The sequence below is a fragment of the Pipistrellus kuhlii genome, unplaced genomic scaffold (assembly GCF_014108245.1).
Source record: "Pipistrellus kuhlii isolate mPipKuh1 unplaced genomic scaffold, mPipKuh1.p scaffold_m20_p_5, whole genome shotgun sequence".
Lineage (NCBI taxonomy): Eukaryota > Metazoa > Chordata > Mammalia > Chiroptera > Vespertilionidae > Pipistrellus > Pipistrellus kuhlii.
In genome coordinates this window covers 18,965,170-18,979,898 of record NW_023425551.1, presented here as the reverse complement: position 1 = coordinate 18,979,898, position 14,729 = coordinate 18,965,170, and the positions used below count along the sequence as shown (strand labels likewise).

Genomic DNA, 14,729 nt, shown 5'->3' with positions numbered 1-14,729 from the left:
CCTTGGTTGCTGGCACATCCCCACTAGGGGGTGTGCAGGAGGCAGCTGGTCGATGTTTCTCTCTCATCAATGTTTCTAGCTCTCTATCCCTCTCCCTTCCTCTCTGTAAAAAAATCAATAAAATATATTAAAAAAAAAAAAAAGTTATCAACTTAGTGGTCATAGCAACTCAACAGCATGGTCCCATAAATCTTAAAGACAAGTAGGATAAATCCAGCTTCATCTTTTATCAAATCTCTTATTCTATCAACCTCTCTTCCCAGCAGATCATTTTGATGTATTGACCAGCATCTCTTTATTATACTATTAATAACTGAGCTGGCCAAATTCAACATGTTTAGATGGAGTCATGAAGGAATTATCTGTGGTCAAATTCTTTTTCTTTTACATTCCATCGGTGAACTTATAACAAATACTTTCCACTTTAAATTGTTGTAAAAGCCAGTGTTGAACCACCTATCCAACTAAGTCTTTTTTTGCTTCTCTATTGCTTCGGAGTATAACTTCACTTTAGTGATCCACTTTTCTAGACTGTAAAAGGCAGCTGTAAGGTCCATCCTAGGTTTGACTTTCTGATTGTTAAGCCTCTGGGAACAGTCTGGTTACTTGCATGTTGGTAGAAACACCGCTGGTGCAGCTTCATAGAGAAAGCAGGAACACCTGAAATGACTCTCTGCTTCACTTGCCAGGCCTTAAATCACCTTTTGATTTATCTGTCACTCAGTTCTCACTGTGCCCACCCTTCTAGACCTTCCCTAAGAAAGTAATCCAATGTCTGTGAGTTTAAGTGATGTAAGGTTTCTTTTGGGGTCATGACTATTTATTGACAGACATTTATTTAATCTCCAACATATGTTTGTAGATGGAAGCATCAGGTACCAAGGATGCAAAGACAGAGATGTAAGTCCTTAACCTCAGAGAAAGCCTAACTTGAAGTAAAGGACATGTGCTTTCCTATTGGTGGTAGAATTCATTTAAAATATGTGATTGTGGATCCTGATGAAATTGCCTATTCTTAGAGCATGGTAAAGTTTTAGAAATGTAAGATATAATTACCAGAGTATTCTTTAAATAAGATTTTAAGTAAGTATATTAACCGGTTCTTTTTTTTTTTTTTTTCTGTCTCCTAATATAGAAGTTATATGAGCATTTCTTCTGAAGAACCAAAGCTGAAACTTAGTAAGAATTTCTACAATTAAGGAAATTCCTTCCATGCTGTAAAGGAGCATCCCCCATCCTCCAGTTTTCTAAAGATTTCTGACCATCATTTTGCAAAGACTATTAAAACCAGCTAAAGACAACAGACTGGATAGCTTTTCTAATAATTTTCGCCAATAGAAAAAAAGAAATGCTCCTTGTTCTTCCATACTTTAAAATGGCTTTTTCCCGTGGGCTCCGTTTAGCAAATCAAGGGTTGTTGTTTTTATTCATCCTCTGTAAAAGAAATGGGCTGACTTGGCATGACTTTTCACATAGATACTTTGATGTTTAAAAGCTAGCAGGTAAAATTGGCACAAAAAATTTACCTTTTACAATACAATACTTGAAAAACAAGTACCTCTTTGCTCTACAAGTAGAGGGAGTAGGAGAGGTGTTTAAATCAAGCCTGTTTGTTTAAATAATAGTGCAAAGAGCTCTATTTGTAGAGGCAAATTATAGGCAGATTACCAGGTTCTTGTAAATGCAACTTGTACGTGGACATTCTGCAAACACAGCAGTCACATTCTTGCATCTCTTTTTCCAAAGGCATACTAAACATTTTTTAAATGTGAAGGGGAAAAAAATATACATTATTTTTTCAGAGCAAGAAAATAATTTACTGTCCTCTTACATAATGTATTTATAAAGTTTTTCCAGAAAAACTAATAAAATAAATTAGAGTAATCTGACAACAGTGCAGATTTGATTTATTAGATTCATTCCTTATGTTACCATGAGAGAATGTTACTGATGATTCAGGGTTATTTCCAAAGTCTGTGTATTGCTGCTGTCCCCAGTGATGGTGGGACTTGTCTTTGCCTTACCTGATGTCAAATTATGTTAGGGGGAGGGGAGTAAAGACTTACTATTTCTTTAAATAAAAAAAGAATTTGGTTTTGCTCGTTTAAGAGCAATGAAAAATGATGGGATGTTGACTGTGTTTGGCACACAGGACACTGCAGGACACCATTATGAATGTTCTGCGTGGCACCCATCAGCTTTCACTTTTCGTTCTTCACTTTTGCTGCTGAGCTTAGCTGTACAAATTTGCACTTTCTTTTACTAATATGAATTCCATTTTATTTTACCATTTGAGAGGCTACGAATAACTAAATATTGAAGGAGAGTGAAAACATGTTTTTATGTGGAGTGTATAAAAAAAAGTAAACTTCTACCACTGTAGTGTATTGGTTTTTATTAAAAGAGAGATTGGTTAATCTATTAGATTGAATGAGAGACTATTCATTTGTTGGGCTATTTCCTTAAAATCCAAGCATATCATCTTTAGTAATACAGTAGCTGTAATTTGTTAAAATGTTAATTTGGGGTTTTTCCCTATACCCAGTTGTCCATGTACACATAATCATATTAAAAAGATCTATTTAACAAAGTGGTTTTATTTGTTTAAATCGACCCAGCATGAAACACCAAATGTGTTTGACATAGTTTTACTTTTACGTTTTTCATAATTTCACTCAGGTTGATTCTTGAGTTTTCAAATTGCCCTTTATTTGTCCTCAATGACATTTTTTCTCAGCTTCTGCTGAACAGGTGTATAAAATAGATTTATTTAAAATTAGAGCAATTTTCTATTTTGGCTTTTTTTAATTTATATTTTTAAAGTTGAGCAATCACTAGCAAACTGAAAAGCTTTGTGAGTAATCAAGTTATAATTAGAAGTGGTATAAAGTTGTTAACTCTGTCTTAAGAATGACACTGCCAAAGGATGACCTTGACCTGAATGGCTGAATTGCTTTCTGTCCAGCTCCTGAAGGTCAGTTAAGAGTTCTCACAGAGGTCTGCAAAAGGCACTACATTAAGGGCAGTGCTCAGGGATCAAATATGGCCCTCTCCATGGTGGATGGACTTTTAATTCTCCTCCACCTCATTGCAGACTATCTAGGCCAGTTTACTGATCACAGATTCATTTGATAGATTAATTGCCAGATTTTACTGGATGGTAATGCTATATGTCCCTTGCATAACCTGGTGGTATACTACAATAAAAGCAAAACATAGTTCTTTCACATGAACAAATATTAGCAAGCAAGGCCACAAAGCTTGGCAAAGATTCTATGACCATAATCACACAGTCACAGTGAAGCAGAAGCAGTGTATTCTGGAGGCCCGAATGGGAAACCTAAATGGATCAACAACAGTCTTAAATATGTGGGGTTCAGGGGAAGGTGGCAGAGGGGCAAACAGCTCTAGACTCGAGGAACTAATCAAAAGTCATGAGCTTGCAAAATCTGCCATATTCTTATACCCCATTTCATGCATTTTTTGTCTCTAAAAGTCTAGGCAACGACTTACCTTTCAACTTCCTCTCATGAACGAAAAATTACTGACATCCCTTATGCTTAATAACACTGGTGTAGATTTAGGTGACCGTATCTAAAGCACCCACCTAACCACCAGATTGGGGTTCTTCAAATGCTATATGGCCTACTCCCAGGATGAGATTAAAGTTCAATTATACTTGCACACAAAGTTTATATTAAAGCATTTTAAAATAAATTTTATATTAAGAGAAATTTAAAAACCACCAATAAATTCTACCTTTTGCATTTAAAAAAATTATGAAAAGTATTTGATTATTGGCCTTCATCTATATTGTGCATAGAATATTAAAAAGCAACATTTTATATTTTTTTTCCTCCACAAGGATTTTTTAAAAAATATGTTTTTATTTCAGAGAGAGGAAGGAAGAGGAAGAGAGAGATAAAAACATCAATGATGAGAGAACCATTGATCCACTGCCTCCTGCACACTTCACAACCCACAACCCAGACATGTGCCCTGACTGAGAATCGAACGGTGACCACCTGGTTCATAGGTTGATGCTCAACCACTGAGTCACACCGGCCAGGAGAAGAAAGCAATTTTTAAAAATGACCTCACTGCCGAAACCGGTTTGGCTCAGTGGATAGAGCGTTGGCCTGCGGACTGAAAGGTCCCTGGTTCGATTCCTGTCAAGGGCATGTACCTTGGCTGTGGGCACATCCCCCGTAGGAGTTGTGCAAGAGGCAGCTGGTTGATGTTTCTCTCTCATCAACGTTTCTAACTCTCTATCCCTCTTCCTTCCTCTCTGTAAAAATCAATAAAATATATATATTAAAAAAATAAATAAAAATGACCTCACTGCCAAGAACCATCATGCCCACCTCTCATGCTGTTACTCATAAACACCTAAAGCCTCTCAGAAATGCTCTGGGCTGTCATTTTCTCACAGTGGCACTTCATTGGTTTGGAGGAGGAGCTCCGAAGGATGAGAAAAGGACCTGCCTTTGAACAGAAGGGGCAATTTGAAGTCTGCTACCAATAAAATACTGTTAGTAACTTTCCTTGATGACTTGTTATGTTGGTAGGTTTTATTACAATTTTAGAAGATAAAAGTAATTTTAGTATTGTAGTTAGGGCCAAGATTGGTTACGTTCAAAAGAAAAAAAAAATGTTTAAATGCTGCTTTAAAATGTACACACAAAATATTAAGACTGACAACCACTTTTGAGTTACTGGGTCTCAGACCTTGCAGAAATCTAAAGGAGAGGGTTAGAAGACAGGGCAAATGATGGAAGCAACAGTAGAATGGTGAAGGGCCAGCATCTGGTGTCAGACTTAGGTTAGACTTGGGGAGCTGGCACTGCCATGGCATACTCAACCCATGTTGGGCGCCTTATGTGCCGTGCCAGCTTAGCCAGGCTCTGTGACCCTGAGAGGGGGCGGTGAAGGATTGAGAAAAGACAGACAAGAGAATGATAGCTGGGTCTGGGTGGGACGCTGTTCTCTCTGATGAAGAGCTAGCTACAAGCCATGGCTTTATTTTACAGCCAGATTCTACGAGGCAAAGTAAGGGCATGTTTACAACATTCTCATGAGTTTCAACTTCAATGACATACACCTGAACTCAATCCCACATCACTCAGGCACGTGGGGCCAGGTGTTCAGACCATAGGTTCATGCTTACAGCTACAGCTGTTGGCTATCATTGTGCTGGAAGGGCCCTGCCCTCCAAGCTGGGACCTGCACATGGCCACGAGAGGACTGTGCCCTCTCCTTTGTCCGAGGCTTGAACCTGTCCAAACACTGTAGCTGCCCTCCACAAGTTTAAATACCGGGTCTGACACCTGTGAGGCATCTGAGGCTTGGTAAGTTACCTGTGTTCTCCAGGTCTCGATTTCTTCATCTGTACATGGGAGAATATTGCCCATCTCATTGGGTTGTCATAGTCATTACAAAAGTTGAATTAAATGAGAAGTGTGCATTTCTAACACATAGTAGTTATTCAATAAATGTTAAATGTTTTTATTCCATATGAGGGCCTCTGGCAAGGACAGCAGGACACTGCTGCAGAGGTGGGAATTCACCATTGTTTTTCAATAGTGGCCTTAAGTTTCTCTTAAAAATAAATACGTTGTCCATTCTAGGTATTATACAGAGCAAGCTAAACAGATAGGATCTCATTTCTCTAGAACTTATTACAATCTTAGAGTTTCTAATCATTTTTTAGTGTTACTATATTATTGTTTAAATTCCTAATCATTCCTGCCTCCATCCCTCTCAAAAAAAATTTTTTTTCAAAAATAATTATAGTTACTTTATATTTTTATGTGTTGGGAGGCACTTCTTGACATCCACTGACAGAATGGGAATTATCTTGTTGGCCGCAGGGATGACTATAAATGTTTCTGCAGACGTTACATTGGCCGGCCCTCAGGAAGTGCTATAGGAAGGCTGGATGGTACAGCAAGAAGTTGCTAAGAGGAGAGTTAAGCAAATCGTGTTCAGACTGTATCGAACGATTCCTTCTCCCTTCTAAAGTGAGTTGTCTGACCAACAGATATGAGAGAAAAGGGGAATTAGGAAAGCAAGAGTTTGGAGCTCCTTATTGGCATTGGGGGTCAGGATGGACCTTGGTAGGTTCTATTGCTCACACTAGAGTCATCCTCCCACCCTCAGAATGGCTATCAGGAGCCTGCCTCTCTCGGAGTGGCACCTGCCTGAGGCTGTTGATGTTGCCAACTGGCACGACCTCTGGCTGGAAAGTCAGTGTCCCAGACTTTCAGATGTTTGGGTTTGATTGAGGGAGGATTGGAAAAGGTAAATGGGGAGCCAACATTGACTGACATCATCTTGCAAGTTAAGAACAGCAAAAATAAATAAAATTACTCTCAAGGTCACTCTCAGTTGCCCATTCCCCAGGCCATACATCTACACTGACATGTCAGGAACTGGGTAAGCACACAGTGTACATCTTTCCCACGCTGGATTAAGCTCCTGTCACTGTGGTAGCTGGCTTGATAACACTCCATTTGGGTTGCCTTTCTCCTTACCTGACCTCTATTCTCTGAGAATAGCATTCCCTTTACCAGCCAAGTCAACTACTTGTTCTCAAATCCTTTTTATAGGGTTGGCTTCCTGGAAAACTGGAACTAAGGTTATTATGCTAAGGTCTATTAGCATAACTATTATAAATAAGTAACATTTTATCTCCTAAAATAAAAGTAAGAATGCAGCTCTTGTTCTTGAATAAATGAATAAATTCAACTTGGAAAACTCACTCAAGTGTTCTCATTCTCATTATATCACATATACACCAGTCAGTGACAGATATTTGCAGCATAATTCAGTGTTTACCAGCTATAAATTAACAATAGTGAACATGTTTTAACTTCTGGGTGGATGTAGACCTGCAATCATATGTGATCACACAAGTGTTTCCATCATTATTTTTAGTTTTCATCTTCAGGCCCATGGTTCCCAGTGTTGAATTCTCTTTTCTCACCTGTGTACTGATGTCCCAGATTCCTTCTACTGAGATCACTACATTTTTTTAAACCCTACTCCTCTTCACAGCCCTTGAAGTCTCTCATGATGTGATCATTCCCAATCCCCAAGACATCATCTCTGTGCTGCTTCTGCTGAGTTCTGGGAGAGCTGGAGTATTGAGTTTGTAGCATTTTCTGAAAGAAAAAATCTAAATGGAAAAAAAAATCAGACAACCTTTCTAATAACATGTTAAACTCGGAAAATTGTTAACATTTAAAAAAAATTGCTATTGCTACTTATATAAAATGCTAGTCAGAAAGGGATATATTTTTTTCAGATGTTTTTATAGGGATCAAGTAGAAGTGGTATAGAAATATGAATAGCTAATGAAATAAATGCTGTGTTTTGTAAAGAAATATGAAGGCAAAAATAAAGTCAGACACTAAGTAAAGTGGTAAAGACAGATATTAATCAATAATACACTATTGCAATAAGTGAAAGAGGTGATTGGTATCTTTAAAGGGAATTAGGAGGGAAGGGGCTGAACAGGAACTCAGTTGAGTCAGGGACGTGAAACATTAGACAATGTTGGAAAAGTTAGGCTTCTGCCCTTCCACAGAGCTTTATTTCTGTGGAATTAAACCCTTAGTTTCCAAGTTCCTATTACTCTTCATCCCACCAAGGAAAAAGTCCAGCTGTGCCTTCAATAGGGCTAAGATCAAAACCATGGCCCAGAGTTTTTGTTCTATGTTGGAGCATTGTCCAATCCAGCATCAGGCTAGCTTAGTTTGTGTTCCCAGCTGCAGTCCATCAGTCCATTGCGTGTGGTGTCTGCATGGCTATGTGCCACACAGCTATTAGGAACACCAGCAAGTGCAAGGAAGCAGGAGGAAACCCAGAGGAAAAGAGAGCAATAAGAGCCAAAAGTGCCAAGTGAGATCAAACTCCTTTGTCTAAGCCTAAGGTATTATGTATTCCCAAATTTTCATAGACTTGCATTGGCTCCACCCCTCTAGTCAGTGATCTCTGTTCCCAGGTTTGATTGGCAGCAAGTAATTTCCCTACATCATCCCAATTCATTGCACATGTACCCATTTTCCCCTTGGTTGGACCCCTTCCCCCAGTGACCTGCAGGGAATGGACCAGTGGTCCTCTGGGGAGTGTGAAGTTGCAGCTTTCTTGTGAAGCTACCCAGATAGCCATACGTATAATGTCTGGCCTTCCTTTTCCTCTTTTCTTCCTTTCTTATTTTTAATAACTAATTACAAGGGATATATATATATATCTTATCTAATAAAAGAGTAATATGCAAATTGACCATACATCTACTACCTCACACAAGCAGCGCCCACCAGCCAATCAGGAGTGAGTATGCAAATTAACCCAAACAAGATGGCTGTGGCCATGGAGTGAGCAGGAGGCTTGGCTCCACTCAAGGCTACAAAGTTTCAATTATAGAAGATAAATAAACCCCAGATACCAGGGCCTCCACTTGGGTCACTGGGGGCTGTAGCCAGCCTGCAAACCACCACAAACCCCTTGCACAGGCTGCCACACACCCCAAGGGAACCCCACCCTGATCCAGGATATCCTTCAGAGCAAACCAGCTGGCCCCCACCAGGTGCACCTGGTCTCTATCCTAGGTAATAAAAGAGTAATATGCAAATTGACCATCACTCCAACATACAAGATGGCTGCACCATGTGGTCAAAGATGGCTGCCCCCATGTGGACAAAAGATGGCCATGACAAGATGACCAGCAGGAAAGGGCAGTTGGGAGGGACCAGGTTTGCAGGGGAGGGCAGTTGTGGGCGATCAACCCTGCATGAGAGAGCAGTTAGGGGTGACCAGGCCTGCAGGGGAGGAATATTGGGGGCAATGAAACCTGCAGGAGAGGACAGTTAGGGGTGACCAGGCTGGCAGAGGAGGGAAGTTGGGGAAGACCAGGCCTGCAGGGGAGGGCAGTTAGGGGTGATCAGACCTGCAGGGGAGGGCTGTTAGGGGCAATTAGGCTGGCAGTGGAGCAGTTAGGCATCAATCAGGCTGGCAGGGGAGCAATTTGGGGGTGATCAGGCTGGTAGGCAGAAGCAGTGGGGCAATCAGGAAGGCAAGCAGGCAAGTAGTTGGGAGCCAACAGTCCTGAATTGTGAGAGGGATATCTGACTGCCCTACCTGGATTGGGCCTAAATGGGCAGTCAGACATCCCTTGAGGGGTCCCAGATTGGAGAAGGTACAGGCTAGGCTAAGGGACACATAGAGGCCCAGTGCAAGAAATTCATACACAAGTGGGGTTCCTCGGCCTGACCAGTGATTGGGGCTGATCAAGGCCATCTCACCCAATCTTAATTGGCTGAACCCCAGCATCAAGCTAGCATACTGATTTAAGCATCTGCCCCTGGTGATCAGTGTGCATTACAGCAACTGGTCAAGTGGTCGACCCAACAGTAGACTAATCTGTTGGACACTTAGCATATTACACTTTTATTATATAGAATATATACTAGAGGCCTGGTGCACTAAATTTGTGCTCTGGGGATGGAAGGTCCCTCAGCCTGGCTTGTGCCCTTTCACAGTCTGGGAGCCCTGTGATCAATCACCCCAAAGGGATAGGCCCTGCCCACTCAGCCGGGACTCCACAATGTACACCCCCACAGACGGAAGCCCTCCCCACCCACTGCAGCCTTCCAGTTGTGGCCTGAGCCTTCCTCTTTGGGGCACTTATGGAGCCCCCCAATTAATTGATCACCCCAGCAGCCATTGGCCTGGGCCTCCTTCTGCAGGGTGATGATGGGGCAATGGCTGGGCCTCTGGTCAATTACATCACATCCCCCTTGGCTGGCCTGGCACCAGTGAGTTTCATAGTGTGATCATCCAAAAGGACATCTGGAAGGATGTCTAGAAGGTTGTTTGGCTGTCTGGCCTAATTAGCATATTTTTTTATTATAGATAATAATAAAAGCATAATATGCAAATCGATCAAATGACCAAACTGCAGAATGACCATCCAGATAACCTTCTGGACAACCACACTATGACATGCACTGGTGCCAGGCCAGCCAATGCAGGTGAGATGCGATTGGTTGGGGGGCCCTGCCATAGCCCCCAATCACCCCACAGAGGGAGGCCCAGGCCACCAGCCATGGGCTATTGATGTGGGGGGGGGGGGGGCACTCCACGATCACCCCAAAGAGGAAGGCTCAGGCTACCCAGCTAATGCTGCTGCAGAAGGTGGGTGGGGCCTCCTTCTGTGGGGCAATTGATCTGGGGGCCCCGTGATCGATCGCCCCACAGAGGGAGGCCCAGGCCACTGGCCAGCAACACTGTGGCAGGTGTGCAGGGCTGGTCAGAGATCACCCCGCAGAGGGAGGCCCAGGACAACCAAGCGATTGCACCCCACGCCTGTTGCCCACAGAGGGAGGAGACCAGTGACAAGAGGGTGGGAGAGGGAAGGCAGCAATGCACAGATGGCAAGCAGTGGCAGCAGCAGGGGTGGGGCCAACTGCCAGCAGCCAGGGGATGGAAAGCCCCAATAGGCTCTGATAGCCGATCAGACCTAGGGACCCTACCTAAGGGGTACCAGATTGAGAGCGGGCACAGGGTGGGCTGAGGGACACCCCCACCGTCCTGCATGAATTTTGTGCACCAGGCCTCTAATATATATGTGTGTGTGTGTGTGTGTGTGTGTGTGTGTGGGTGTGTATGTATGTATATACGTATGTATATATAATATATTATATATATGTGTGTGTATATATATTATATATATGCATTTATTTCTTAGCTCTGAGAGGGCCAAAAACACATAACCTGAATTTAATGATGATGAAACATCAGGCAATGACAAAATAAAGATCATTTTACAGAATAGCAGGCCTGAACTCTTCAAAAACATTAAGGCCATAAAGATAAGGAAAGACAAAAACATCTCCATATCAAAGAAAGCACATCAACTAAATGCAACCTATACTCCTAAAAGAGAATATTGGAACAATAGGCAAAACAAATGGGGTCCTGAATTAATTGGCGGTAATGCATCAATGTTAATTTTCTGACTTTCACAGTTCTGCTTTCATAGGTGAGAGAGTACTCTTACTAGGAACTACACACTGAACTATTAAAGGGTACTAGGGCATATGTCTGTAATACTCAAATAACTTAGAGGGGGAAATATATGTAATATACATATAAGAGATAATTGTGTGTGTGTGTGTGTGTGTGTGTGTGTGTGTGTGTGCGTGCGCGCACAGCTCAAGAGAGAGGGAGAAAGAGAAAGAGAGAGAATCAATTATGGGGCAAATGTAACAAGTTAACAACTTGGAATCTGTGTGACAGTAGATGGGGGTTCTTTGTGCTGTTTCTGTAATTTTTTTCTAGAATATGAAATTATTCCAAAATAAAAGCTAAAACATATATGTACACAAGTTTGGAATACTGTTTCTTCTGCCTGCCACTAGCACATAAAATAGGTGACAATTTTGACCTGTTGGATTCCTGTCACAGCTGTGCCATAAACAGACACTATAATCTCAAACAAGTAATTCAGTAGCAATGGCTTCCATCTATTGAGGTCTTACTTTGTGTGGAGATAGTGCCAAACCACTCTATATACATTACACCATCCACCCAGCAAAGCCACGAGCTCAGGGGGCTAAGGATCTGGCCCAGGAAGACACAGCTATTAAGAGACAGGAGCAGGCAGTGAATGCAGGCCTGCCTGATGCTCGGCTCAGGCTAACTGCAGTGCAGCTGCATGGGTTTGTAAAAAGATACAATTGCCCTAGGGCAGTGTTCTGCAAACTCATTAGTCAACAGAGCCAAATATCAACAGCACACAACGATTGAAATTTCTTTTGAGAGCCAAAATTTTTAAACTTAAACTTTTTCTAATGCCACTTCTTCAACATAGACTCGCCCAGGCTGTGGTATTCTGTGGAAGAGCCACACTCAAGGGGCCAAAGAGCCGCATGTGGCTAGTGAGCCACAGTTGGCCGACCACGGCACTAGGTGACTGCCAAACCTCCTCTTAGCAATATGATTCTATTAGACACATTTCCAGGTTTCTTTGCCGAGGATTATCATTCATTTGGTATGATTGTGAGAGTGTTCCAGGCGACTGTTACTGCCCAAACCCCTTTGTCAATTCTTCACAAAGTAATTGTTTCTTTGTTTGAAAAGTATAAAAGCTGCCTGCCTGCCTTGGTCACTCCTTTGAGCCTCATATTTCTATTAGCTCCCATATGACGGGCAAAATTAAATTTATTTTTCTCCTGTTACTCTGTCTTATGTCAATTTAATTAGTAGGCCAGCCAAAGACGCTAGAAGGGAATAATGGAAAAACTCCCTCTCTTTTCCAGTATTTTCTTCTTCTTTTTTTAAGATTGTTTTTTGGGTTTTTTGTTTGTTAGTTTGTTTGTTTTTATATTTTTATTGATTTTTACACAGAGAGGAATTGAAACGTCGATGAGACAGATACATCGACCAGCTGCCTCTTGCACACCCTCCACTGGGGATGTGCCCGCAACCAAGGTACATGCCCTTGACCGGAATCGAACCCGGGACCTTTCAGTCCGCAGGCTGACGCTCTATCCACTGAGCCACACCGGTTTCAGCTCTTTATCAGTATTTTCTATTGACCTGCACATAGTGGCCAGCACCTCTCTCCCGGGGGTCTTGCTGGGCGGTAGCACTTCTAATGCTGAAACATCAGAGCTGCTCTCGTAGGAGGAAACCAGGTTGTGGGCATGAGGTATGTGCCCTGACCACACGATCTGGTGTGCAGGGACAGTCGTCGCTGTCCAGGCTGAATGCTAATAGACCCCCTTTCACTCTTCAGAGGATCCCTGTTTGGTCATAGAGACTGTCATCAGGAGGCCAGAGCCCTTCTGCAGCTTTCAGACACACACACACACACACACACACACACACACACACACACCCTGTGGGCTGTTTCCTATGCACCCTCTCTCCCACCTTCCCCTCCCCAGTTTGTCCCTATCTCTAGGCAGCCTATCTCTGATCAGACCACATCACACTTTGTCTCCAAAACTACCAACACCTGGTGACAATCATTTATAGTTTCACTGAATACCAGCAGAGATCTACCTGCCAACCGAAGGAGCTTCATACATTCGGTCTTAAAATCATACACACCGCTATCACTCTTAATGTCAAACCCAATTCTTTCCTTGTTAAAGCATGAGGTTGTTTATAGAAACCCTGAATGCCTTGTGCTGATGGCTTCCTTTTGTATCATGATCGCCTGAGTCCGAGATATAACTCTCTCTAATGCTGCAGCTCAGACTGGGTTCTTAGCCTGCATCCTGGTCCTCTCTTGATAATGACATCATCATTCACGCTCCAGCTCGAAGTGACAAGGGTTGCCATGACAAAACAAATAGGCTTTGCTGGCAGAGGCTTTTGTAGGTGGGGTGCGTATCCTGTGTCTCGGGCTTTCAGGGCTGATGAAATCGGACTGCCTGGCAGTCTGGGAATAACAGTAAAATAGAGAAGTCCCGGGCAACTGACAAGATATTTTTAAAACATACATCAAGGCAGTAAGACCTTGAAAACAAAGCCATTATTTATGCTTCTCGGTCCTGAAGAATCCTGATGTTTAATTAGAAAATGTTTTCTTCCTATTCTAGATACAAGCTCTAATGGGACAAGAACCGTGTAAGCGAGCAGAGGGTCAACAATCACATGAACAATAGCAGCCATTTGTCAAGGGCCCGCTTTGCACCAGACTCAGGGACTGTGCAGCATTTTGAATCCTCCCAGCAGCCGGTGGAGGTAAGTGTCATTATTCCTGTAACAGAGATAAAGAAACTGGGCTCTGGAGCTGGGATTTGAAGCCAGGTTACCTTGGCTCCGAAGCCTGTGACCTGTCCACCAAATGCAGCCCAAGGAGAGGCCCACAGACAAATGCCACAGCTAGTGCGCACTCACTGTCTGTGCGTGACAGTTCAGGGATGAAAGGGAATGAAAAAATAGAGCTGAGAACCAAGGCACTACCTTCCTGTACTCAACACAACCCTGAGATAACTTATTGAATAAAGCCAGCACACAAAATCAACAGCGCTGGGCTATAAATATTAACTTTATTCCCCACTTTGTTCTCTTCATGCTGTTCCCATGGAGACGTGGCTCCTCAATTTGTGTGGCATTCTCCTCGCCGGGGTAGGGGGAGATAGGATTGTACGAGCTCTGAGAGGGGCCCGGAGGAGGCAGACTCTGTGCAAAGCTTCAGCCCCTCTAAGCAGATTCATTCCTTTTCCTTCTCCCCCTCTCTTTCCCATGTTCATCACAAACTGAGACGAGATGGATTTTGTAATGAGATATGGACTCAGTAGAATGTTTCTCTATTGGCAAACATTGTCAGGCAGAAAAAGAAACCTCTATGGTGACCGACCACTTGCAGTCCGGTGGGAGCAGCCACTGCTTCCGGAGAAGCTCTTCTCTCAGGGCTGGGACCCCTCCCCCTGCCTCTTCCCCCCCACCCCCACCCGCCCCCTGAGGCTGGATCGGGAGACGTCACTCATTAGTTAGGGGGGCCTAACTAAGCATTCCTCACCCATTCTGGAGCCTTAGTTTAATCAAAGCATGTATGCTGCCATTTTAACATTGAGATGTATTCAACTCCCTGCAAACAACAGGGATTCTTGAAAACAGAAATCACCTTTAGGTAAAATGTTGTAATCTAATGTGGAACCAAATGCTGCCTCGTGTTTTTATATCAAATAGGTTTGTAATTGGGCCATTCT

At 42.8% G+C, this 14,729-nt stretch overlaps 1 protein-coding gene across 13 annotated transcripts in view; it reads left to right on the top strand.

Annotated features, from left to right (window-relative positions):
• Nucleotides 1-2,590, top strand: part of MAP7 (microtubule associated protein 7) — a 134,344-nt gene extending 131,754 nt beyond the window's left edge. For all 13 annotated transcript variants that reach the window (XM_036414300.2, XM_036414299.2, XM_045573408.1 and 10 more), the window contains one exon: nt 1,136-2,590. In XM_036414300.2, the coding sequence (XP_036270193.1) occupies nt 1,136-1,146 (11 nt within the window). In that variant the 3' untranslated portion in view covers nt 1,147-2,590. The remainder of the gene's footprint in view (nt 1-1,135) is intronic.
• Nucleotides 2,591-14,729: the final 12,139 nt, after the last annotated feature.